This window comes from Pelobates fuscus, chromosome 1, assembly GCF_036172605.1.
Source record: "Pelobates fuscus isolate aPelFus1 chromosome 1, aPelFus1.pri, whole genome shotgun sequence".
Taxonomy (NCBI): Eukaryota; Metazoa; Chordata; class Amphibia; order Anura; family Pelobatidae; genus Pelobates; species Pelobates fuscus.
Window position 1 is genome coordinate 426,704,094 of NC_086317.1, and position 24,879 is coordinate 426,728,972.

A 24,879-nucleotide genomic window follows, 5' to 3' on the forward strand; every position below is an offset into this window, starting at 1 on the left:
CACTCACACTCTAACTCACACTCACAAACACACACTAACATACACTAACACATTTTTTTTTAATCCCCACAGCCTCCTTACCTGTGGGAGAGCTGAGGGGATTCCCTGGGGTCCAGTGGTGTTGCTGGCCCTGCTGTCACCCGGCTGGCTGGTCCTGCGGGTGCGCGAGGGAGCACGGTCTCCTGGGTGCTTCCTCTTCAGCTCCCTCGCACGCCGCGTACTGATGCCGGAGCCAGAAGATGATGTCATTTTCCGGCTCCGGTATCAGTGCGGTGCGCGAGGGAGCTGAAGAGGAAGCACTCAGGAGACAGTGCTCCCTCGCGCACCCGTTCAGCCGGGTGACAGCAGGGCCAGCCTCGGGGGGCCCTGAGGTGGCCGGCTCCTGGGCCCCCCAGGAGAAGAGGCTGGCCCAGTGACATACATACCTGGGTCACAGGGCGGCCGGGCCCCCTGGTGGGCCGGGCCCGGTCGCAGCCGCGACCCCTGTAACCCCGGTATGTACGCCCGTGTCTCATCTCCCCTGCCCGTGACCAGGGCCGGACTGGGCCACCGGGCCGCCTAGTGTGCACCAGCCCGGGCCGCAATTACAGGGTGACCGGCAGGAGGGGATGCGCTCCCCTCCTGCCGGTCACAGAAGGTAGCGTGGCCAGGCAGGCAGACCGGGTAGGGGCAGTGGCACTGGGCCAGCCTCTTCTCCTGGGGGGCCCCCCCGAGGCTGGCCCTGCTTACACCCGGCGGGCAGTCAGGCTGGCCGGTGTGCGAGGGAGCACTCTCCCCTGAGTGCTTCCTCTTCAGCTCCCTCGCGCACCGCACTGATACCGGAGCCGGAGATGACGTCATCTTCTGGCGCCGGTATCAGTATGCGACGCGCGAGGGAGCTGAAGAGGAAGCACTCAGGGGAGAGTGCTCCCTCGCGCACCAGCCAGCCTGTCTGCCCGCCGGGTGACCGGCCCCCCAGGAGCCCAGCAGCACCACTGGACCCCAGGGAATCCCCTCAGCACTCCAAAAGGTAAGGAGGCTGGGGGGATTCAATTAAAAAAAAAGTGTTAGTGTGTGTGTGTGTGTTAGTGTTACTGTGAGTGTTGGTGTGTGTGTGTTAGTGTTACTGTGAGTGTTGGTGTGTGTGTGTTAGTGTTACTGTGAGTGTTGGTGTGTGTGTGTTAGTGTTACTGTGAGTGTTGGTGTGTGTGTGTTAGTGTTACTCTGAGTGTTAGTGTGTGTGTGTGTGTATGTGTGTTAGTGTTACTGTGAGTGTAAGTGTGTGTGTGTTAGTGTTACTGTGTGTGTGAGTGTTAGTGTTACTGTGAGTGTGTTACTGTGTGTGTCTGTTACTGAGTGTGTTTGTGTTAGTGAGTCTGTTTGATGTCTGTTAGTGAGTGTGTGTTTGTCAGTGATAGTGTATGTTTTGTAAGTGAGTGTGTATGTATGTTTGTCACTGAGTGTGTCTCTGTCAGTAAATGTGTGTGTCTGTTAGCTAGTGTGTATGCGTCTGTTCGTGAGAGTGTGTGTGTGTCTTCAGCACTTGCCTTTCTCCAGCGCCGGACTCCCTTGGCGCTGGGGATCCCTCCGCCGCTCAGCTCCGAATGCGCATGCACGGCAAGAGCCGTGCGCGCATTCAAACCGCCCATAGGAAAGCATTACTCAATGCTTTCCTATGGATGTTCAGTGTCTTAGAATCGCGGAAGCTCCTCTAGCGGCTGTCAGTGAGACAGCCGCTAGAGGCTGGATTAACCCTCAGTGAAACATAGCAGTTTCTCTGAAACTGCTATGCTTTTAGCTGCAGGGTTAAAACTAGAGGGACCTGACACCCATACCACTTCATTGAGCTGATGTGATCTGGGTGTCTGTAGTGGTCCTTTAACCCCTTAAGGACATGTCATGATTCCCTTTTATTACAGAAGTTTGGTCCTTAAGGGGTTAAGTGTGTGTGCATCTGCATGCACTGGTGTACATACCGCGGTCGCAGGGGTTGCAACCCTGCAACCCCTGCGACCAGGTGCCCGCCGCCATGTGTTGCGGCCCCGGCCTGCACAGAGTAAGCGTGCGGGGGGGGTGGGCCAGGGATCAATTTTCACACCGGGGCCCCATAGGTCATGTGTACGCCACTGGGTAGGGGAGCTTCTGACAGGAACCTGCAAGCGAGAACGCTCCTCCCGCGAGCAGGCAGGTTGGAGCGTTGCTGTGCGTTACCATGGCAACGCTCCGACCTGCCTGCTGTTCTCGCGGGAGAAGAGCAAAGTCAGCCTGCAGCCAGAGGAGCTGCAGGCTGAACAGCACGCGCCACCACTGGACCACCAGGGATTGAAAAGTTCCCCCTCTCCCCTGGGCCCTGACCAAAGGTAAAGGGGGAGGGGATTAAAAAAAGTATTTTTTGAAAAAATATATCAATGCTATAACCCCCCCCATACACACACTACACTCCTCCACACACACAGAACCCCCCCACACACAGAACACCTTCACGCACACAGAACTCCTTCATGCACGCAGAACCCCTCCACACATAAAAAGCACCCCTTCACGCACACAGCACCCCTTCACGCACACAGCACCCCTCCATGCACAAACGATTTCTTTCATGTTTGAGTGATAGTTTTCAGTTTTTTTCCCGCTTCCATATCTGCGCACTATGCTGGCGCGATGCATTACTGGGCTGGTATGGAATTTTTTTCCAGGGCTGCTTTTCATTCCCAGTCCGGCCCTGCCCGTGACTCACACAGCCTCCAAGAAAAGAAAATGGCTTAATTTTCCATCAGATCTCACAGCATAGTGTGTTAAAAGTTGAACTTTTATGAGCTGTTTAACCCAAAGTTGTCCAAACAGTTCCCGTCACCTTGACCACTCTTTCTCCACCTTGGATCCCAATTTCAATGAGCAAACCTTGCATTGGGCACTGGTGAAAGTTGGACCTCAACCTATCATTAGTTTCCCATTGATGAAACTGGATAAGAAAGGTACATTCAAGGCTTCTTCATTGAAGCTGGGGCCTGAGGAGGACAAAGATGGGCACCGTTTAATACTGGGGTTAAACCATTCAGAAATGGTTAAGATGACACCCAGGACCTCAAGGCACCATAACAACTTAATTGATATGAAGTTATTATGGTGCCCAGAGTGCCCTTTAAATTAAAGAAAATCGATACTGAATTATTGATACAATGAACTTAGACATATCTTATTTATGCAAGAAGAATTGGTGATTGGTTAACAATTAGGCATCATAGTTGTAGTCTTTGTGTTTTTATATTTAGATGTATAATTGTATAGTTTTATAGAAACAATTAAAACATTTTCAGTCTCATTTATTAGCTTTGTACATAGACATCAGTGTAATAATGAATGGAGTGCTAAAAAGCTGAGCAAAATATTGTGTTCATTGCTCGGACTCCAAAATTGTGAAAGATTTGTAACAATCTGGATTACAACCAAGACAAGGAATGGTAATTATTACAATGTAGATGGAGATAGTTCCATAGTGCAGATTCATAAACAATATCTGGGGCAGGTTAAGGACGTCCATCCAGTAACAAAAGAAGCAAATACTGTGAAATGGTGTGGAAAGTGGAATTGGCAGCTGGGACTCTGAGAATGGCTATTTTTGTTAAATCACTGGGCTGGAAGCCAGTCTGAAACAGGTCAAGAATTGTATCACACAAGAATTAGCTGCCCAGAACCTTGCCCTTCAAAACAGGAATGTAGCTTTCTCTTAGATTAGCGGAAGTGTTTAGAAAAAAGTATTTAACTGCGTGCACATAGAATTAACAATATAAAATAGCGATATATATATTGTGTGCTAGAAGAAGAAAAATTAGCACCAAAGTCTGATGTTAAAATATTTGAATTATCTTACCACATTGTGTTAATTGCCCTGTGAGTTTCTTTATCCTAGTGTTATATTCTGACAAACTTTCCCTCGTGCCTCATTGCTCCGTCAGATGAAAACACTGACACGTTTAACTAACTGCAGAGAATATAGACAAAGGAATTGAATATTTTATTCCCTGTTGGATGTATAAGCCCCAAAATCATTCACTCAGCAGGAATGTTAAACCAGCTAAGATACAGTGTAGGGATGTGATGAGGTAGGTGAATGGGGAGGATTTAGAAATGTACCATTATTCCAATACTGCAATTAAACACAAGAAGTAAGTTTGGTTGTTTTTAATTAAAATAAAATAAAAATCTTCACACATTTTTCTGAACAAATTCAACTTTTTTCTGTATAGTCCAGTCACTTAATGTGCCTTTAACAAATATATATACTTTTTGGTTGCAATCATAGTATTTTCTAAACAATAAGTAAGCTATTTATATTTACAGTCTTACTCCCACCTTTTGTGTCTCTTGCTGTCCACTATTCTTTTGTGTATTTTGCTTCTTTATCCTCTACTTGGTTTGACAGCTCGCTGCTCACATACCTGGCCCCTCATGTCACAGCTCCCTCTCAAACCGGGTATAGGATAAAAAACATCTACTACCCCGGTCACCAAGGCCATGCTATACAATTCTGACCGGCAGGTGGGGGGAGATCTGTGCTCCTATTTCACGTCTTTCACCCGGTTTGAACACCAGAGGGGGAGCAGCAGTACCTAACACACTGCGTCCCCTGCCTGTGTGCATCAAGACATCCATCTACCAGCCTTATGGTGGCACCAGCTCTGCTGAAACATAGCGAACCTTTGGGTCTCATGCCAGCACAGTGGCCTTTGCATGCCCGTTGTGGCACACATTATTTAGGTTTGACATTGCTGCTCTGTGGTATTTGTTTTATATCTTGAACAGGCATAGGCAACCTTCGGCACTCCAAATGTTTTGGACTACACCTCCCATGATGCTTTGCCAGCATTATGGGTGTAAGAGCATTATGGGGGATGTAGTCCACAACATCTGGGGTGTCGAAGGTTGCCTACCCCTGATCTAGAATATTATAGTAAAAGGGTAACTTCACGCATCATAACAATTTATGCTTATTGCATAGGTTATTGCGCAAGAAGACACCTGTCTTTCTGCACAGTTGTTTAGAACGTCATCTGTTTGGAAACATTGTTGCTTTAAAACAGTCCTTTTTGTTACCAATGCCGTACGTGTAAGCTTTGCTTCCTCCTCTACCATGCAGATACTTGTATCACTTGCATAGTGATGTGTACCAAGTTAAGACTTTACTTTCCCTAACCTGAATTAGTGAGCAGAGTACAGCAAAACTTGTGATGGTCAAACTGATCAGGCAGACTGATGAATGGAATTGACTGAACAACATATCCTATAAACCCCAAAACGAGAAAAAAGTGAAAAAGGAAAACCAACAAACAGCACAGCTATATAGGGATTTCCAACAATTGGGGTGTCCTGGCAGATCAGTACAGTTAGATGTTATGATGTCATGTATGACATCACTTGAAAATGTTGTTATTGTGTGATTTTTCTAGTCTCACAATTGGCTAATCTATCACACAGTTCTGGTATGTAGGATTCGTTGTATCATTTTCAATATAGTTTTTATCTTATTTCATGCATACTTTGATCGCAATATCACAGTTTACAAATTCAGTATATTTAATACAATTCTCCCTCTTGAATGAACTAACACATTGGTAACTCTACTGAAAACCCCTTTTTTTTTAAAAGGGCTTAAGTGGAATTTATTGGAGAGGTGATAAAAAAAATATAATATGGAAATTCCATCAAACAGATGTTTAGGCGAAAAAAGAGCAGTCGGTTTATTGAATTACAGTCTGATTGACAAGAAACCGAAAACCACACCAAACACCATTTAGGAACCTTTTGAAGAATAAGAGGAATGTAAAATATTTTAATGTTCAATTCAATTTAATTGTAGACTTTACACTTCAGAGTATAAATAGGCTTAGATTTGTGTGGAAAGAGGTGTTAAAATGCCTCTGGTGCTGACAGATAAACCGGCATCTATGTTTTTATTAAAATCTCCAAAGCATGTGTCAGTAGATCAGGTAGCGAAAATCCATTGAGACCTCAGATTGTCTATATTGGAATAGTCTGCTTGCAGTAGATGAAACAGTAGTTCTTTTACAGAGGAAAGATAAGAATTTATTTTTGGCAGCCGAGCAAAGCATATTTCTACAAAATGTCCAAATAATTGTTCTTGTGAACCCGTCAATGTTGGACAAGGTATTTTTTTTTCTAAATGGAGAAATATAGTTGTACAATTTTATGTAATGTGTGACATTTGCAACTTGTTTATATTATTATAAACAGATTGATTAGGTTAAATTACACACACAAAAAAAAAATCTCTGCCTCTATCTGCTTATTAAATAGATACTCCAGGCTATAATCGGTCCATTTTTTTTATACATCGCATCGATAATGCAGCTTAAAAGCATATGTATAAACTGAAAATAAAGTAAAAATAAGTACTAATAACAAAAAAATATATAGAAACATAAAATGCGATGGCAGATAAGAACCATTTGGCCCATCTAGTCTGCCCAATTTTCTAAATACTTTCATTAGTCCCTGGCCTTATGGTCTTATATAATAATCATAGAAATTGCCGCATCTGACACAAATGCCTCGGCTTTAGCACTAGCCAGTTATGGAGATTGCCTTATACATTACATATCACACTAATACTTACCATTGACATCAGAGTTCATAGTGTAAACAAGTAACACCTTAACCATGACAATGCTGTCACACAGTCTCTTTAAAATCAGTGGCTGTAGACCGTTTCCTGGTTTGTGTACTCTCTTCTTCATTCTTCACTTAAGGAAGGTGCATGGGGACAATCCAATCAAATTTTATCTTTCCAAGGGGGGCACTGTCTAGCCCAGGGATAGGCAAGCTTCAGCACTCCAGATGTTGTGGACTACATCCCCCATAATGCTCTTACTCCCATAATGCTGGCAAAGCATCATGGGAGGTGTAGTCCAAAACATCTGGAGTGCCGAAGGTTGCCTATGCCTGGTCTAATGCATGGGCCCTAGACTGCTGCCTAAGGTCATCTTATATTTCATCCTGCTCTGTCGCTGATGGAAAAATCACCCTATCTCTATGACTGACTACCTTTCCATAGTCATAGGAGGAGCTGTTCTCGTATACGTACCTCTCTTGCTGCTCACTTGATGCCCGATGGGCAGTAGAATCAGACAGCGTGCACTGAATGTATCTCCTCACCCTCACTCTTTTAAGGACTTCTCTCACAAAGGAAAATACGCACCAAGACATTTAAGAAAAACTCTCCCCTCGCGCACTTTTTCAAGAAGTGGGTATAACTTGCTGCAGTCAGAAGGGTTTGAGAGACTATAAGTCTCAAACATTTTGGAAAAGTCATTATATTTAATGTTATTCAGTATTTTCATCTGCAAATATTCCAGCAAATGGTTTAATGGCTAACTGTATCTGACCTTTTGGCATCCAGTAAAAGTATGGAACCTTTTGTAAATAATATTAGCTATATTTCCTGCCATTCAGTATCTTAATAAAAAAAAACACTTCTGTTATATGATTTGATGGATATCTACATCTGACATTACTGTAAACGATATTTTCTTTCATATTTCTAAAATAAATATTGTTTGCCAGCACGGGAAGATTGGAGGGGATTGGGTTTAGTTCTGTAGGTAGAGAATTTAAATAGAAGTGGAAAAACAAAAACTATAAGATAAAAAAAAAGCTTCTGAAGGAGATTGCTTGCACTAGTCCAAACGTTGACAAATATTGCATTTGACAGCACACAAACTGGGTTTTATATTTAGAGTAGCTATATGTCTTTCGTAATTCAATTCTTTTATTAGTCTGCTGGACCATGTATTCACACATCATTCTATAGATGTATTGCGTCCATTTCTCGTTATTCTGTCACCTTACCAGGTTAGGGCATGAACCCATTTCTATCATTTTTCTTACTTTGCCATATGTTGTTCCATGTATCATGTCTATTTATATCTTAATTCAATGAAAACATATCCACACACTTCATCATTACTGATGTAGTTTATATCGTTAGGCAAATGTCACAAAGAGATATACTGAGATCTTCGGTAAAGATCTGTACTTTTATCTATATGTTTATTTTTAAAGTAGCAATTTATAGACGAAAATTTCACCTTGTCAAATTTGAATGCATGGCAGACTTGATGTAAAACGTAATTAATCTAATGTAACAACTAATTAACACCTAAAAATAAAATAATAAAAACATTTGTTTCTGTTCCTATGGAATCAGATATTCATCCTGTCACTTAATTTTCCTTTTATCATATGTATTAATGCTAAAATAACACTCAATCCAACGATGGAACTACCGCTGGTATGACGGCATCGGGGCCCACTCGCTTGGGGGCAAATTGGATGCCCCATGCACTCTAGGCCACTGAACATGGGTAGGTCCCACGTTGCTAAAGAATTGTGGGTGATGTACGACAGATGGGGATCTAACTTTTGGCCACCCTTGATCTAGTCTAGTGGGAAGGGGGCGGGGCCTGGCAGCCAAGATGGCCGGACGCGTCTGCTCTTAGCTCCGGCGGCAGCGGGCATAATCGCTGACTCACCCGGGTCTACCTACACTGGAAACGAGCAGCCTGACACCGGGTGTTGCCTGGCACTCGACGAGACGCCGAACGATACCTGAACCATCCCGATCGCCCAGCGGGAACCGGAGCCCGGCGGCGTGATCTGGACTGCAGCATGGCAAGTGGAATGACCGGGGGAGGGACGGCCGCTCTCTCTCGGTCGCAACACGCTCACACACTGGCAAGGGCTCCTGCAACTCCCCCCCCCTTTGGACCGGTGGGGGTTATCCCGGTCCCCACCAGCCCCCAGTCCACAGCTCAGCAGGCTGACGGACCTCTCCACAAACGACAAGACACGGCCGGATGGCCTCACAAAATGGCGCCCGAGCGACAGCAATCAGCATGCCCACAGACCCTACTCCAGGGCACTAACCCTGTGGACCACCTTATGGCACGGCTTGACAGGCTCTTCCAGAGGTTCTGGGAACGCCTGGAAAGCCGCACCAGGCACGAGCAGACCCAACACGGGACTATGGCACAAGAAGTCAGTAGGGGAGAGGAGGGGGGGCCACCACGTGGCAAGCTGCACGGTACAGTCTACACAGACCGCGCCAACAACCTTCCCAGGCCGAAGGCCACAAGGAGTAAGCCTCCAAGGTACCTACCGCATCGCCGGAAGCTTGACCGCCGCTGGCGGCGACACAACACCCAGGCTTCACGCAGCGCCCGACGAAGGGGAGACCCGGCCTCACTGAGACACCGAGTCTGCGGACCGCAGGTACAGGCCTTTACTCCGACCTGGGGCTGGATGGCGGCCCACACAAGCCCGCACCACTCTACTCCCCGGCGGACTAACCCAGCTCACGCAGCAGCCTTCCCCAGCAGAGGGATCGGCTAGTCGAGATCCCACCGCTCTAAAGCCCCACTGCAGGCTGAGAATCTCTGGGGACAAGACCGGAATGGCCCACGACTATGCAACACGAACCCCCCTATCTGGCATAAGCGTCCCACTGGACTTGCTACATAGCTATCTGCACGCTAATGAACCCTGATACCGCTGGACTCGCTGCTGTGACATGCTTTGTTTCGTAAGGGTTTGAATAGCTCACACTGTTCATACTTGAATGCCTAATACTTGTTAAGCTTGGCAAATGCTCCAATCACTGACCCTCACACTCCTGGAGTGCGCTCGGTGTGTTAAACACTGATAAAAATGTGTTTTGTTTTTTTTTGCTTCTTCTTAGCCTAGCAATAAGGTTAAGCTGTCGCTAAAGAATGTTAGCTACACTACTTACTTACGGTACTTATGTTTTGATCCCACATGAACCGTCCGTGGTTATCACTGCACATTAAACCCCTTGTTTAGCCAACCTCAGTCTGGTCCTGTCGGCCTAGCATCTCTTTAGCCTGTTACCACTTGATAGGGTCGCTGCGAGCTGCCCGGATGTGGGAACACAATACGGGCTGGTTGGATGACTATGTACCTCATCCATGCACTGTTAACATATAATCTAGAAGAACGGGGCTGACTAACGACCTAACACCCTAATTTCGCACTGACTGTGAGGTCGTGAGAATAGCATACTCTAAGCCCTGATGTACCCACACTATAGTTAAACATGCATCCCAAGTTAACACGAGACATCACTATACTACACAGGTACTGCTTTAACACTATCGCTGTATTATTCCCTTGACCTAGACTCGCAAAAAAAATTTTTTTTAAAATTGAGGCATCACCATCCTGGAAATGTAATATAATCTTGCCACATGATGTATCAATCCTATGCTGTTCAATGCTCGTACATTTCCCTTGCTTTTCTTCTGTACCCCACCTTTTATGCCTTTAATAAAGAAAGATTGACAGAAATAGTCTAGTGGGAAGCCCCGAAAAAAATAATTGCAACACGCCCACACTACATTAGTTCCGCCACTGACTCATTCTATCATTGTGTTCTTTTTGTGTCAGATGTGTTTATACAATTAATCTTGAAAAATATGACATTTTACATTTTATTATTTCTTGAACTATATATCTGCCTCGAGTTTTGTAAGCATAGTGTGAAGCATCAAAGGTCGCATCACATGTGGTATAAACAAGGGTTCTTCTTGTTACACAAGTAACAATTTCATCCAATGTTATTGGCACCGACAACTCTGTCATTCAGTGTCATCCAGGTTGGACAATATTGAAGTTGATATTGCAGAAGTATTAATTCTGCATTACCAATGCATCTGAGGTTTGGCGATCTACTCCTTGTTTGCTGAGAAGGACAAACTATTCCTAAATGGTTTGATATTGTGGACAGCCACCAAGACACTCTAGGCACATAATCTCTATAATAAGCTGTGCTTAGAGCACACTCTTAAGCATGAGTGAGCTGGTGGTTTCCATACTGGTAAGGCCCCACCAAAGACCTTGTCTGAATACCATTGACAAAAATATAGGACAATTTGTTTACGACAAAAAATACATTTCCATATATAATCTTCATCACAAACATTGACAAATACACTTTTTTAAAGATTCAAGAGTTCTATTCACATTGATGAGCTGGGCAGAATATTAAAATCCATGTGTACATTAAAAAATATTATTATCCACAGGTTGTTCATAGATCTGTTAAATGTGATTTGCTATTCATCATCTTGCTATAGCCAAATATTTACTCAACTTTGCAAGCACGAGCTTCACCAAGCTATGATTTCATTGTGCAATTTTTCACACAATACTTTGCTTCCTTGTAAGAACAGTTTCTCAGACGCCATTGCTGCTGACATCATTATTTTCAATTATCTTGATGTTCTGCATTGCAAAGCAAAACCTACAGTTCATTAGGTTATGTCTTCGTTACTTCAACTGTGCTGCTGATATCTTCAGATCATCCGTGTGCGTTCTCCACGGGAGGCGAAAAGCAGCCAGCCATGTGCGAGCGTTGACATGCGACAGATGGCTGTGTTTGGGTGCCACATGTTTCAGCAATGTTCTGGGTATTTTAAGCATTCCATCTTAGAGCTGTTAAATTAGTGATTACAACTTCTCCTCGCCCCTTGGCCTGTCTTTTTGGCATTACATGCTGATGCTATTCACGGGCTCATGTTGGCATATTTAACACAAGCCCACGCAACCTTTAAGAGCCCTTGTTATTATGACATCTCTAAAATGTGTTTTATAACTCCATAACTTAATCCAAAGCAGTATGATTCTCTGTCATGGTTCTTCAATAAAGTCTGAATTTTCAGGAATTAATTCAGAAATTGAAAAACGGAGGTAAAAAATTGCAAACAAAGTTGTGACTGTGTGTGTTGGAGAATTTTTCCACATCAACTATTTTTGTCTCTGTTTTTCCATTTAGGATTAGTTGCAAAAATACAGTTTAGTGCATAACCCTGTATGTGTTCTCACTGCTCCTTGTCTTCCCTCTATAACTATCCTTTAGCCTGTGTTATGAATAAAGTGTTAAAATGAAAGATTTAGTAGGATCCAAACTGCTTTCTGTGTCCAAAGCCCTGATCACCTCTTATTCCCTTAACCCCTTAAGGACCAAACTTCTGGAATAAAAGGGAATCATGACATGTCGCACATGTCATGTGTCCTTAAGGGGTTAAATCAAATTTGTCTAGTTGCAATTTCTTGAATGCTGTTACGTTTTTATCATGCTGTAAAATTTCTTTGAGCATTATAAATAAAGACTTGATATAAATTAAAAAATGGTAAATGATTATAGATCAACAATTTGGTCCAAACGTTGCCGTTAAACTGCAGTTTTGCTGTGTCTCCAAATGTTGCAATAAAGTCACACTAAAGATAACTATTTGGTTGACACACTCCTCTATGTCTTACAATGTGTTTATTATTTATGTTTCACTAATCACTTACAGCAACACATTGTTTTGCTGGTTGAATTTTTTTTACATTTTTAATTTGACTAGTACATTTTTCTTTTTAGAGTTATAAAATGAAGACAGAACAAGACTTACAGGTCTAAATAAACATAGGCATCAGATGGTCACGCAGGACCCAATAGATAATCATGATACAGTAAATGTCATTATAGGATATTTTGTATATTCATCCGACCATATTATTGTAGCTGCTTTTTCTATACAAACAGACACACTCCTCTACGAAACAAGATTTAAACTTATTAATTTATAACCGTAAATAAAAAGGACTTGCTTCCTAATACACATCTTCTTCATTGCTAGTATCCTGGTTTTTAATAGCTTAATCATCATTGCTATCCTCCATCCTTACTCCGTCTGGTGAAGCCTGCAATCTGTGTAAACTATATTTTTGTACTGAATGTAGCACTCATGGGATAAGAGTGAAAATATGTAGCCTACGCGTTGGTTTTCATTCTACAGTTAATACAGACTAAGGAACAGCGCACAAAAAAAACATGTTTTGCTTTTTTTAAATTATAAAATATAAGGCTACTTAAAATCGCCTATCTCAGTAAACAATTATGGAGATTCAGTTCTGCCACACAGCAATATTGTGTTAAGCCCACCACTACTTCACAGTACCCCAGTATGGGTGGGTCCTACACTAATTCCAACGTGGGAGATACATTAAATAGTGCTGGTGCTAAATAAACTAAAGTGTGTTTTAATAATCTGTTGTAAGAGCATTGTGAATATATATGAAGCAAAACGAATGTGATTAACACAATTTTAAAAAAGTGATAAAAACTAAACAATTAAAGTGACAGTGCTTTGATGTATATACTCACAATGCATATCCTATATATCATTTTGTGTCATATCACTTTAATTGTTTAGTTTTGACATCAAAGCTTTAGAAACTCATACTAAATCTTTATCTATAGAATTCCTGTGTTATACCCAATTCCACTGCGTAATTCTGTCTTTGCTTGTAATGTAAAGATCAGGGCTGACGATCAGGTAGCTCCCCTACACATCCAATGCATTATGATGCATCCACAACATCTGGGGAGCTACATGATAGCCAACCCATGGTATAGAACTGGCGTAGGCAACCTTCGGCAGTTAAGATGTTGTGGGCTACATCTCCCATGGTGCTTTGCCAGCATTATCGCTTTGAGATTATCATGGGATATGTAGTCCACAACACCTGGAGTGCCAAAGGTTGCCTACCCATTATCTAGAATTTGTTGTTATTGATGGTATTGTTTGTCATGTGTAATATGATCTAATTTCCTGTGTTTCCTGTCTAGGTCTGCTGATTGGATCTGGTTGTGCTCTTTATCCTTTGGGCTGGGACAGTGAAGAGGTCCGGCAAGCATGTGGAAATCTCTCACAACAATTTGAATTGGGTAAGATAACATTTACGTAGAAAACGGCACAAGTGGCAACATAAAATGTAGCGCTTTATAACAAGGTACACTATCATGATAAACATGGCAGGGTCCCATTTTTTTTTTTTTATCACGGCAAGCACTGTCTAATTTTCATAGTGCCAAATTTTTATTTGGACCTACATGAAACCGACTCTGCCAACCATATGTAAACTAGTATTACAAATATAGATATTAAGTATAAACATATTTTTATTGTCACATCATACTTGTACAAAATATCAAAAGTATCAAAATATCATTGAGTTATACCCGATCTATTAAAGAAATGCTAGAGTTAAAATTTGACCATTAGCGTTTTTGTTTATATGCAATTCCAATTCTAATTCTTGACTGACTACCATAGATACTAAACTGCATCAATCCATTCAAATATATAAAGCAGTCGAGTTGCTAAAGCGGAGGATACTAAACAACTGAATTAGAGAAAACACTTACTTGTTTCCAAGTCATTGATGCATCTTCCTGATTTCCCATTTCAATGTCCACAGAAAGTCGAAACTATAAATATAGCAAAGACACTATGCACTCTAAATGAGCCTGAATGACAGCACTTGCCAAAAATCAAAGGTGCAATTAAAAAATACATCACAAAATAAATGTTAAATCACGCAAAATGTGAAATCACCACAAGCTTCTGAAAGATGTATCAATTAAACTGCTATAATTAAGAAGGTTTTCATTCCCCCCTCCCATGACTCCTCTCCTGCTACTGTCAAAAATAACCTTCTAAGCCTTCAGTGAATACTTTTCTAGCAACCTACTTACTTCGTTACCCCTACTTATACCGTTTGTGTTACTATACCAAACTCCCTCAAGCAGTGGCGTACACACAATCCATGGTCAAGTTTATTTAAAAATGTATTAAAACTGCATGGCAAAAGGCAAAAGGCAAAAGAAAAAAATAATAATAGTAGGTACATAATATAAAAAAATATATAAAACTACATGTCAAAGAAGTAGGTGGGAATAAAAAAAAAAGACGAAAAAAAATCAAAGAAAAAAAACCCACAACATGACACATTTTGCATCTATTCAAAGACGCTTTCTCAAAAGTAAAACCATTATCTCTTGATACATACCATTGAATAGTCCAGCAGCCACAAGGCAATTATAGATTAGGTATCCCCATCTATTATATAGGGTGTATATGTAAGGTGTCCTGCTTCTAGGGACAACATAGAAAAGTAATTAAAATACATGAACTTTGCAAGACTGATCCAGGGCTCTCCTGTCCATGTCAGGGGCTTTTGCAGTACTTTGCACATGAACACACCTGGCTCGCTGCTTCCTAAAAATTAAATATATAGACATTTTTTATGACCTTTTCTTTTTTTTTTAGGAACTTATGTAAATGGGGACATTTCTAAGTATATGTAAGCCTTATTTAGGAGGTAGACTCTCTTGGAGAAGACAACCAGCTCAATCTATACAGCAACAGCCCGAAATGTGTTTGGAATAGCCTTCAGCGAGAACAGGATGCAATAAATAGAAATTGCACATATGGAACACATTGTGCACTGGCAAATTATAAATGTCTCTCAGCTTTCATCTTTTAGTTTTGGCATTTACACAAGGAATTACATGTACTAGCACAAATTGCATCTTGATGTAATATGCTTACATGTGAGAGACACATTACTGTTCATTTTGTGATGGTAACAAGCTATATTAATAGGTTTCTGTCATCCACAAGGTCGTTTCCTGGGAATGTATGGATATGCATTCGGGCTCCCTCCCCAACCTCCCTAAAATGGTGGCCTTTGGGCAAGACCAAAAGAAATGGCCATAAAATGACATAATTAAGCAGACATGCATAGTTTACTAGAGAGGTCTGCTCTTGTAATGTGAATCTGCCATGCAGTTACTATAAGGAATAATCACAGCAACTGCAGTGAATGTGCTGTAGTTGCTATGACGGGTTACAGGAGAACCACCTGTAGTTGACTGTAAGCTCGTTTGGGCAGGGCCCTCTTCAACCCTTTGTTTCTGTAAGTTTTCTTGTAATTGTCCTTTTTATAGTCAAATCCCCCCTCTAATAATATTGTAAAGCGCTACGGAATCTGTTGGCGCTATATAAATCGCAATAATAATAATAGTTGGGTTCTTCTGCTCTAACCTCTCACACATTTCTATTTGTACAGATCTATTTTGCTGGCTTAGAAAACTATACCAAGAACTGATTGACAGGCATGGGAGGAGCGTTATTCATGCAAAGCATTTTATGAAAAACAACACATTTGCCAACAGTTGCACTTTCAATAATAAGATGAAATTGTACCACCCTTAATTTACTCCCAAACTCCACAACAAGCTCATTTTAGTTGTTAAGGGGATCAGGTTTGTCTGGCTGCCTTTCTACCCGATTTACACTTTACGTATGTTGCCCATCAATTTCTATAAATCAGAGGTGCCCAAAAGGTAGATCCCCGGACGTTTTAAAACTACAGCTTCCATGATGCTTTGTCATTCTAAAAGTGGGGGTTGTAGTTCTATAACATCTGGGGGGGTCTACATTTTAGGCACACCTGATGTAAATATGTGTCCCAGAAAACATGGTCGATATTATTATTATTGCCCTTTATATAGCGCCAACAGATTCCGTAGCGCTTTACAATATTATGAGAGGGAGGATATAACTATAAATAGGACAATTACAGGAAAACTCACAGGAACAGTAGGTTGAAGAGGACCCTGCTCAAACAAGCTTACAGTCTATGATATGGTATCCCTTCTTATAATGTGTCTATTCTAATGCAAGTAATTTAAAGTGTCCAACTTTACTTAACAGCAAACAAGTTATTTAATTTCCCTTCAATTTCCTTCAATCATTTTGTATCAGGTTTCCGCACTTTTTACAGTGCTGGATGATCTTTTGTTTTGAGATTCGGAGATGAAATTGCTCTGCATGATTTAAGCTCGGTTTTTACCAATGATTTATAAAGAGGCAAAATGTTCTTGGCATAAGTCAATACCCCTTTTATACGTCAATACCTTACTGGCCCTTGCAATCACTGACTGACATTGTACACTGCTTTCAAGCATGTTTTCTACAATTCTTGCAAATCATTCTATTTTTACCAGTTTCCCTAACTCAACATCATTTAGAATGTAGCCAGCAAGTTTAATTTTATTCCTAAAATACGTTTGATATTCGCATTATATAATATGTCCCGAGATTTTTAGCCAATAGTGATGTCCCGAACGGTTCGCTAGCGAACATAGCTTGTTCGCGTTCGCCACGGATGGCGAACATATGCAATGTAAGATCCGCCCCCTATTCGTAATCATTGAGTAAACTTTGACCCTGTACCTCACAGTCAGCAGACACATTCCAGCCAATCAGCAGCAGACCCTCCCTCCCAGACCCTCCCACCTCCTAGACAGCATACAATTTAAATTACTTCAGAAGCTGCATTCTTTGTTTTTTTGTTTGTGTTTATTATACATTATCCTCCATAGCCAGTAACCTGTGTTTATTATACATTATCCCCCATAGCCAGTAACCTGTGTTTATTATACATTATCCTCCCCATAGCCAGTAACCTGTGTTTATTATACATTATCCTCCCATAGCCAGTAACCTGTGTTTATTTTACATTATCCTCCCATAGCCAGTAACCTGTGTTTATTATACATTATCCTCATATAGCCAGTAACCTGTGTTTATTATACATTATCCTCCCATAGCCAGTAACCTGTGTTTATTATACATTATCCTCCCCATAGCCGGTAACCTGTGCTTATTATACATTATCTCCCCCATAGCCAGTAACCTGTGTTTATTATACATTATCCCCCCATAGCCAGTAACCCGTGTTTATTATACATTATCCTCCCATAGCCAGTAACCTGTGTTTATTATACATTATCCCTCCATAGCCAGTAACCTGTGTTTATTATACATTATCCTCCCATAGCCAGTAACCTGTGCTTATTATACATTATCTCCCCCATAGCCAGTAACCTGTGTTTATTATACATTATCCCCCCATAGCCAGTAGCCCGTGTTTATTATACATTATCCTCCCATAGCCAGTAACCCGTGTTTATTATACATTATCCCCCCATAGCCAGTAACCTGTGTTTATTATACATTATCCTCCCATAGCCAGTAGCCTGTGTTTATTATACATTATCCCCCCATAGCCAGTAACCTGTGTTTATTATACATTATCCCCCCATAGCCAGTAACCTGTGTTTATTATACATTATCCTCCCATAGCCAGTAACCTGTGTTTATTATACATTATCCCTCCATAGCCAGTAACCTGTGTGTATTATACATTATCCCCCCACAATAAGTAACCTGTGTTTATTATACATTATCCCACCATAGCCAGTAACCTGTGTTTATTATACATTATCCTCCCATAGCCAGTAACCTGTGTTTATTATACATTATCCCCCCATAGCCAGTAACCTGTGTTTATTATACATTATCCTCCCATAGCCAGTAACCTGTGTTTATTATACATTATCCCTCCATAGCCAGTAACCTGTGTTTATTATACATTATCCTCCCATAGCCAGTAACCTGTGTTTATTATACATTATCCCCCCATAGCCAGTAACCTGTGTTTATTATACATTATCCTCCCATAGCCAGTAACCTGTGTTTATTATACATTATCCCTCCATAGCCAGTAACCTGTGTTTATTATACATTATCCTCCCATAGCCAGTAACCTGTGTTTATCAGGTTCATGCAAAGAGGGTGAAAAGGTATTAAAGAAAAACACACTTATTGCATCAAATTTACAAAGCCAAATGTTTAAAAGCTTTCCTCATTTCTTTCTCGGGATGAGGAATATATCGGTTGTAGACTGAGGATTTCCATCTGCCCAATCTTTTAATAATATGCACTGGACTGTCAGTGTTGAAGGAGACCAAAGCTGCCCCTATTCTAAATGAAAGACCCGAGACATGGATACAACCCAATCTTAGGAGTAGTGTTCTGATGTAGAAGATGAATTTAGCCGTAGTCAGAGGGATTCAGTGAGAGTAGTGGTGAAATGTGTGTGGCATGACTGAGTGTGGGTAAGTAAGAGTCAAGTATTTTAACTGGGCACTAGTTCTAGGTGGATGGATGAGTAGTTTGGTTCGTTTTAGAGGTTTGTAGAGAAAGTATATAGTGATCATGATTTTTAGCGATATCCAATATTTTTAAGGTGGTCTCAAACAAACATAAAATGCTATATAAAATTTGTGGGAATATTGAATAGTCGTGTACAGTAAATCAGAGAGGCTCAGAATATCGAACCATCGATCGGTAACCTGGATGAAGTAGGGGGTCTATCTGTTTTATTAAATACGCGGTAATATGCTTTTAATGGTATAGGACGTTAGGAAAGGTGTGTGATTGGGATAAGTGGTTGTGGCTGTATTTACCTTATCCTGGGACAGACCTGCCTCTACACGCGCCGCATGCGGCTTGATCTCCTCTTCTGACTTAGCCGCGTGCACTGACCGCAGTGATCAGTCACGTGGCCTGCCTGGCACTAGGAGCATGGCTCGAGTCACGAGCTCGCTCTTAAAGGGGCAGTGGGAGCCAAAAGTTGATTCAGGCTCCCATTGGCCCACGTCATTCCAGCACCCCCACACACGAACGTTTTGGGGGCACAAAAAACATTTCAAAAAACAAAAACTTTTTTGACTGTAATATAATAGCAGTCAGTTTCCTTCACACGTGTGTGTTTCAGGGCCTGCCAGGGCACAGTGTCACACCAGTGCAACTCATATCTGGTGTAACAGTAGTGTATATTTAAAAAAAAAAATACAGGGCACTTGTTGTCACCTTTCGGGGACCCTTGGTGTTGTACGTGGCTGGGTGGAGGAAGAGACCTTCAATGACATCAGTGAGGACAAGGAACGGGACATGGCTAGCTTGGTATCCAACCTTGTGCAAATGGGGAGTTTGCGGTTGTGCAAATGGACTGTTTGCGGTTGTTTGCCGTGCGTTAAACGGGGAGTTTGGTCTGTCACTGTGAAGCGGGCGTAACCCTTACACTACCTGATCGATACAACATCATACCTGATGTTTTAAAGCACGTTATTCCTAACAATTTAGGAATGTTAGGTGATTTATGCCCTTTATGGATTAAAACCAGACTCTGCATCAACTATGTAATTTTCCATGGGAGTTTTGCCATGGATCCCCCTCTGGCATGCCACAGTCCAGGTGTTAATCCCCTTGAAACAACTTTTCCATCACTATTGTGGCCAGAAAGAGTCCCTGTGGGTTTTAAAATTCGCCTGCCTATTGAAGTCTATGGCGGTTCGCCGGGTTCGCCCGTTCGCGAACGTTTGCGGAAGTTCGCGTTCGCCATTCGCGAACGGAAAATTTTATGTTTGCGACATCACTATTAGCCAAGTCCCCCAATTTGTTACTTGCATTGACCTTGCATTACGTATATGTTTATATAATCTGCAAAAACTGGTATGTGACAGGACTTTCAATGCCGTCTGCTTGCTAATTTATAGGCTAATTAAAGAGAGGTGAGGGCAGGATTAAGCCCTAAGAGACACCACTTACCTCTTATGTCCAGTTTAACAGCACTGCCAAAACAATGAAGGTAACAGACAAAGTAAGGAGTTAAAAACAAAAGGGGTGACAGACAGACAGAAGGGGGCTAACGAAAATGGGGATGAACTGCACACAAAAACACAAGACAAATACATTTATTAACTACATTATTCAATATAGATTCTTTTTGGATTAAGCTAATAGCATGTATTTATAAATACAGCAACAGAGTCACTTTTTCACCAAGATGTTTTGCTAAAAATAATTGTTTTCTTGTAGAATGGTTCTCACAATCTCCTGCGCTTGCTTATTACCTCTATTTTTTCTTTTTTTGGGACTAGAGTTTGAGCTTGATAATCACTTGGTTCTTTGATTTTGTGTTAGATTTCAATTATCTCCCTAGGGCCCAAGATGAGGAATAATTAATTTGTCTAGAAAAAAAAAATGATTTTCATTTGAATAATTACTACTTGTATTAGAATATGTAATAAAGGCAGTTTGGGTGCAGCATTAAAGGGGCACGCGCCTCCTGGCAATTTTATTTTAGATACACAGCCAACTGAGGAAGCTATTTCGAGCGAAACGCGTCTTGCCAAGAGGATTCACACTCATTGTTTTATACATATTGATTTTTTATTTTCTAGTCTTTTGTGTATACTATTATTGAATTTTAATGTATTAGGGAATAAATCTAGATATTTTTTAATTATTGAATCCTGCACTTTTTTCCGGTAAGGGGAAGTGTCACCCCAATTGACACTAAGCCTGCAAACTCAGAGCCAGTGCCCAAAGGCTCTAGAAAAGGTGAGCATTGTTTCAAACATTTATAGATTTACTTAAGAAGGTTTAAAAATACTACACCCAGAGTTCCTTTTTCTGTCTTCTTATACCCATATTGTGGAGAAAAATAGAGTCAAGAAGTTTAAAAGAACAAAAGGGGTTGAAGGTGTCTACCTTAAAGACACTGAAGCCTGGAAGTTTAGAGCCTAAAATCTAAAAAGGCTCTAAAAATGTGAGTAATTTTAATCTCACAAAAATACTAAACCACTGATTATATACAATACTGCACAATTATTTTGTATATTCTTCTGTTTTTTTTTTGTATACCCCTTAAACAAGAAAATTGAGAGGGGTGAGTTGTACACACATACTTCTAAGATCTGTATAGCGCTGCACTCAGGCTAGAGGCTTGGAAGGTGGAAACACCAACCAGACCTCAAGCTATCTGTTTTTCCTGGTGTTTGTTGTCTTAAGGTGGGATATTGGGAGCACCCACAGAGTGCTTGTAGCAGCTAAGAATCACATTGTATTTACTATAATTAGCGCCAACTATAACCACACCATTTTGTGTCCATATACTATAAACTTTGTCAGTTTGCTTTCTCTGGCACTCTTCTCAGCTATAGGAATTTCTTCAGCCTCCCCCCATCTCTTACCCGCCAATCACCCACTCACTAATCCACCTTTCTTTGTTGTTCTATATATGTGGTTTTCAAAGCTTTACATGACCTTTATCTAGAGGTCTAAAAAGGATTTATTACAAAATATGAAATTTTATTATAATACAAGCATAACCAATTTACTGGTTAATAATCTTTCCGAATGATTTATGGGAATGCTAAATTATAATTTTGCATCCTGGTGTGCTCTGAAGTCTGTGAAATTACTGATCTTCCCAAATGCACATATATAATATGCATCGCATATAAATAAATTCTTAGAAAAATGGACATAATCAATTGTTGTCATTGGGGTAAACACATATTTACTGTAGTTTTTCAGAATCCTAAACTATCTAACATGCCACTAACTAACTCCTCACTCTCCAATCCAATTATGCATTCTTGTTCAGCCCCAAAGGTTAATAGAAATATAAGAACTATACTGCTGTGCTTGGGAAATGTAAAGCAAAACAGCAAAGGCATTTTAAATGGTTTAGGGACACTGGAAGCATTGTGTCCCCGCATCCAAGATTCCCTTGACAATTACAATGAGCAATGAGTGAATAGGAGAATTCTGATTGTTATCTGATCCTCTGCGTTTTTGATAGCGTGAATGCTAGGTAGTTAATATAAACGGGCTGTTCCCCTCCTAGAGCAGTCACACAGTTCGTATGGTGATTATGGCATGCATTACTGCACATCACATGTTGGATTTAATTTTGAAAATACTTCTTAGCTCCTTAGTGCAACTAGAAATAGTGACATCGCATCCAGTAAGTCACTTCTCTAGAACCTTAAAGGGACACTCCACTGTCCAAATGAAAATAAAAATAACTGTTTAGTAGATGTACCCCAAATTTAAATATGCATGCATTTAATTGTGTACTTTTGCATTGGGGATATATCTAAAATCAGCTTGCAAAACCTGCAGTTCTCTTCTGCTGCCTTTGCAAATTCTCCCCTTCTAACCCTGCCCAGACTTTCTGTGGCTGTCCAATCACAGACTTCCCAATGCAACAAAACCAGGAAGTAACATTACCTGTTGTCTGCTTGAATGCCAAGGGGTGTAACCAGGTTATTTATAAAAGTGAGGGTGGGGGCACCCTATAGTGTCCCTTTAATATCTTCCTTCCCACTGGCTTATCCAAAACTTTGATATCTATATGCTTCTTCAATTGCCCTTTAAAAAAAACAAGTCAAGCACCATAACCTCTGCAGCTTATTGTATTATGAGCACTAGGAGGCTAAAGGTGCAGTCCCTCCTATTTTTGTCAAATTGTTTTAGATTGGTGTGGCCAAAAAATTGGGATTGTGTGACGCCATAATCCATCAGCTGGAAATTTCATAGTGAGGACGTTTTCCCTTGCTCACGATCCTTCCTATTTTAGGCACAGAAATGTTGATGAATGGTTCAGAATAAAACCACTGTTATGGGAGTTTGTGGATGCTGTTTTTTTTTTTTTTTAAATGTTATGTATTGTTTGCTGTGTCTGGATGTGCTAAGAGGCTGTGATTGCTGGGAATGGAACAGTTCTGTATCTTCACATGGTAGCAACAGTGACTGGACTAATGTAAAGAGGGCCGTGTTTGAACACACATATACACAAACACAAATACCTACATATAATCACACAGCAGTAGGGTTTTTAGTGTCTTCCCAGTCCCCCACTGTCTCTAGCCCAGGACTTAATCCACTCCTTACAACCTCACTTCAGTAATGTATAATAAATAACCACTACCCAGCGGTGACAGCCAGTCAGTCCCCTACACAGCACCACACAGAGCATATTGGTTTTCCACTAATCCTACAGTCAGGCTCCAGCTTCTCCTCCATCCCTGCCTCAGGACCCCGCTGCTGCATCTTGAACTTGCACAGAGCCCTAGATGGCCAGCAGTATCAGCAGTGCAGTCTAAGCAGCAGACCTACTGGCCCAGTCTGTTCACTTAAAAGAGCTGCATCAGGGCCCTCAAATCTTTTGGGTCCTTTGGTGGTTGCCCTGGCTGCACCACCAGTGCAATATCAGAGAGACTATAATGCGGAAGCCTTTTTTTTTGGTGAATCTGAAGTGACAATTTGTAAGCACTAAACAGGTCAACAATATTGTGGTTACACTGAAAGGGTTAATGTTAATTTTAAGTGAAAGTGTTTTGCCAAAAAACAGCGTGAGTGCTCCTATAGCCTTTTAGCACCATAACTACTTCCATATGCTTTAGTGGTCATGGTACTTGAACTGTCTACTCTGTTGCTACCTAATTACTGCTATTATCTACTTTGCTCATTGATGACTATAATTTGTAATCATTTTAAAGTGCAGTAGATGAGAGCACTGTATATTTAATGCTAAATAAATACATACAATTATGCACAGACCTCTTGTCTGCAATCATTGAACATTTTGTCACGATGGTTATGTTTAATCAGGAGTTTAAGCTGTAATATTGCCCCTAAGAGGATGTCATATTTTTTTAGTGGGCCAACATATTATCAAGATTTTTGATTTCAAGGGTACTTAAAAGTTTACAACCTTTGTGGAGTGTATTTTTCTCTTGTAGTGATATGACAATTATTCATTCGCTGGCTTTGATCATCTTGCATAGGTATAACAATTTATTAGACATGCATAAATCTATTGAAGCTTCGATATCAACATAACCAGCTGAGCTTGGATGGAACACGCTGATCCACAATGTATATTTCACTGTAGATAAAACAGAGAATCCTTATTTTTTATTTTTTTTAAACCTACGTTGGCTTGGCTACTGATAGATGGCTGTGCCAAATCATGGGTATACAGCTAAAATTTTACTTAGAATTCTACTTATTAAAACGTAATTATTATTTCATAGTAATAATCATCTCCATCATTTTCTTAGGAGTCTACAGAGTAAACCTTGTACAAGGGTCACATTTGGTTTCTATGATCTCTTTCTATGGATGCAAATACTACAATAACTAGACTCTACTCAGAGCTTTGGGCTCACTAGTTTCTCACTGATAAAAATCCATTTTGTAATTTTGAATGGGTTGATGGACTGTTTTGTCCTTTGGAATTGGCCATATATTAATGTCACTGTCATTA

The 24,879-nt window shown here is 41.0% G+C and overlaps 1 protein-coding gene across 1 annotated transcript in view; it reads left to right on the top strand.

Moving 5' to 3' along the window:
* Positions 1-24,879, top strand: part of LHFPL6 (LHFPL tetraspan subfamily member 6) — a 161,059-nt gene that overhangs the window by 127,328 nt on the left and 8,852 nt on the right. The window contains exon 3 of the mRNA XM_063429010.1: positions 13,691-13,789. Coding sequence (XP_063285080.1) covers positions 13,691-13,789 — 99 coding nt within the window. The remainder of the gene's footprint in view (positions 1-13,690; positions 13,790-24,879) is intronic.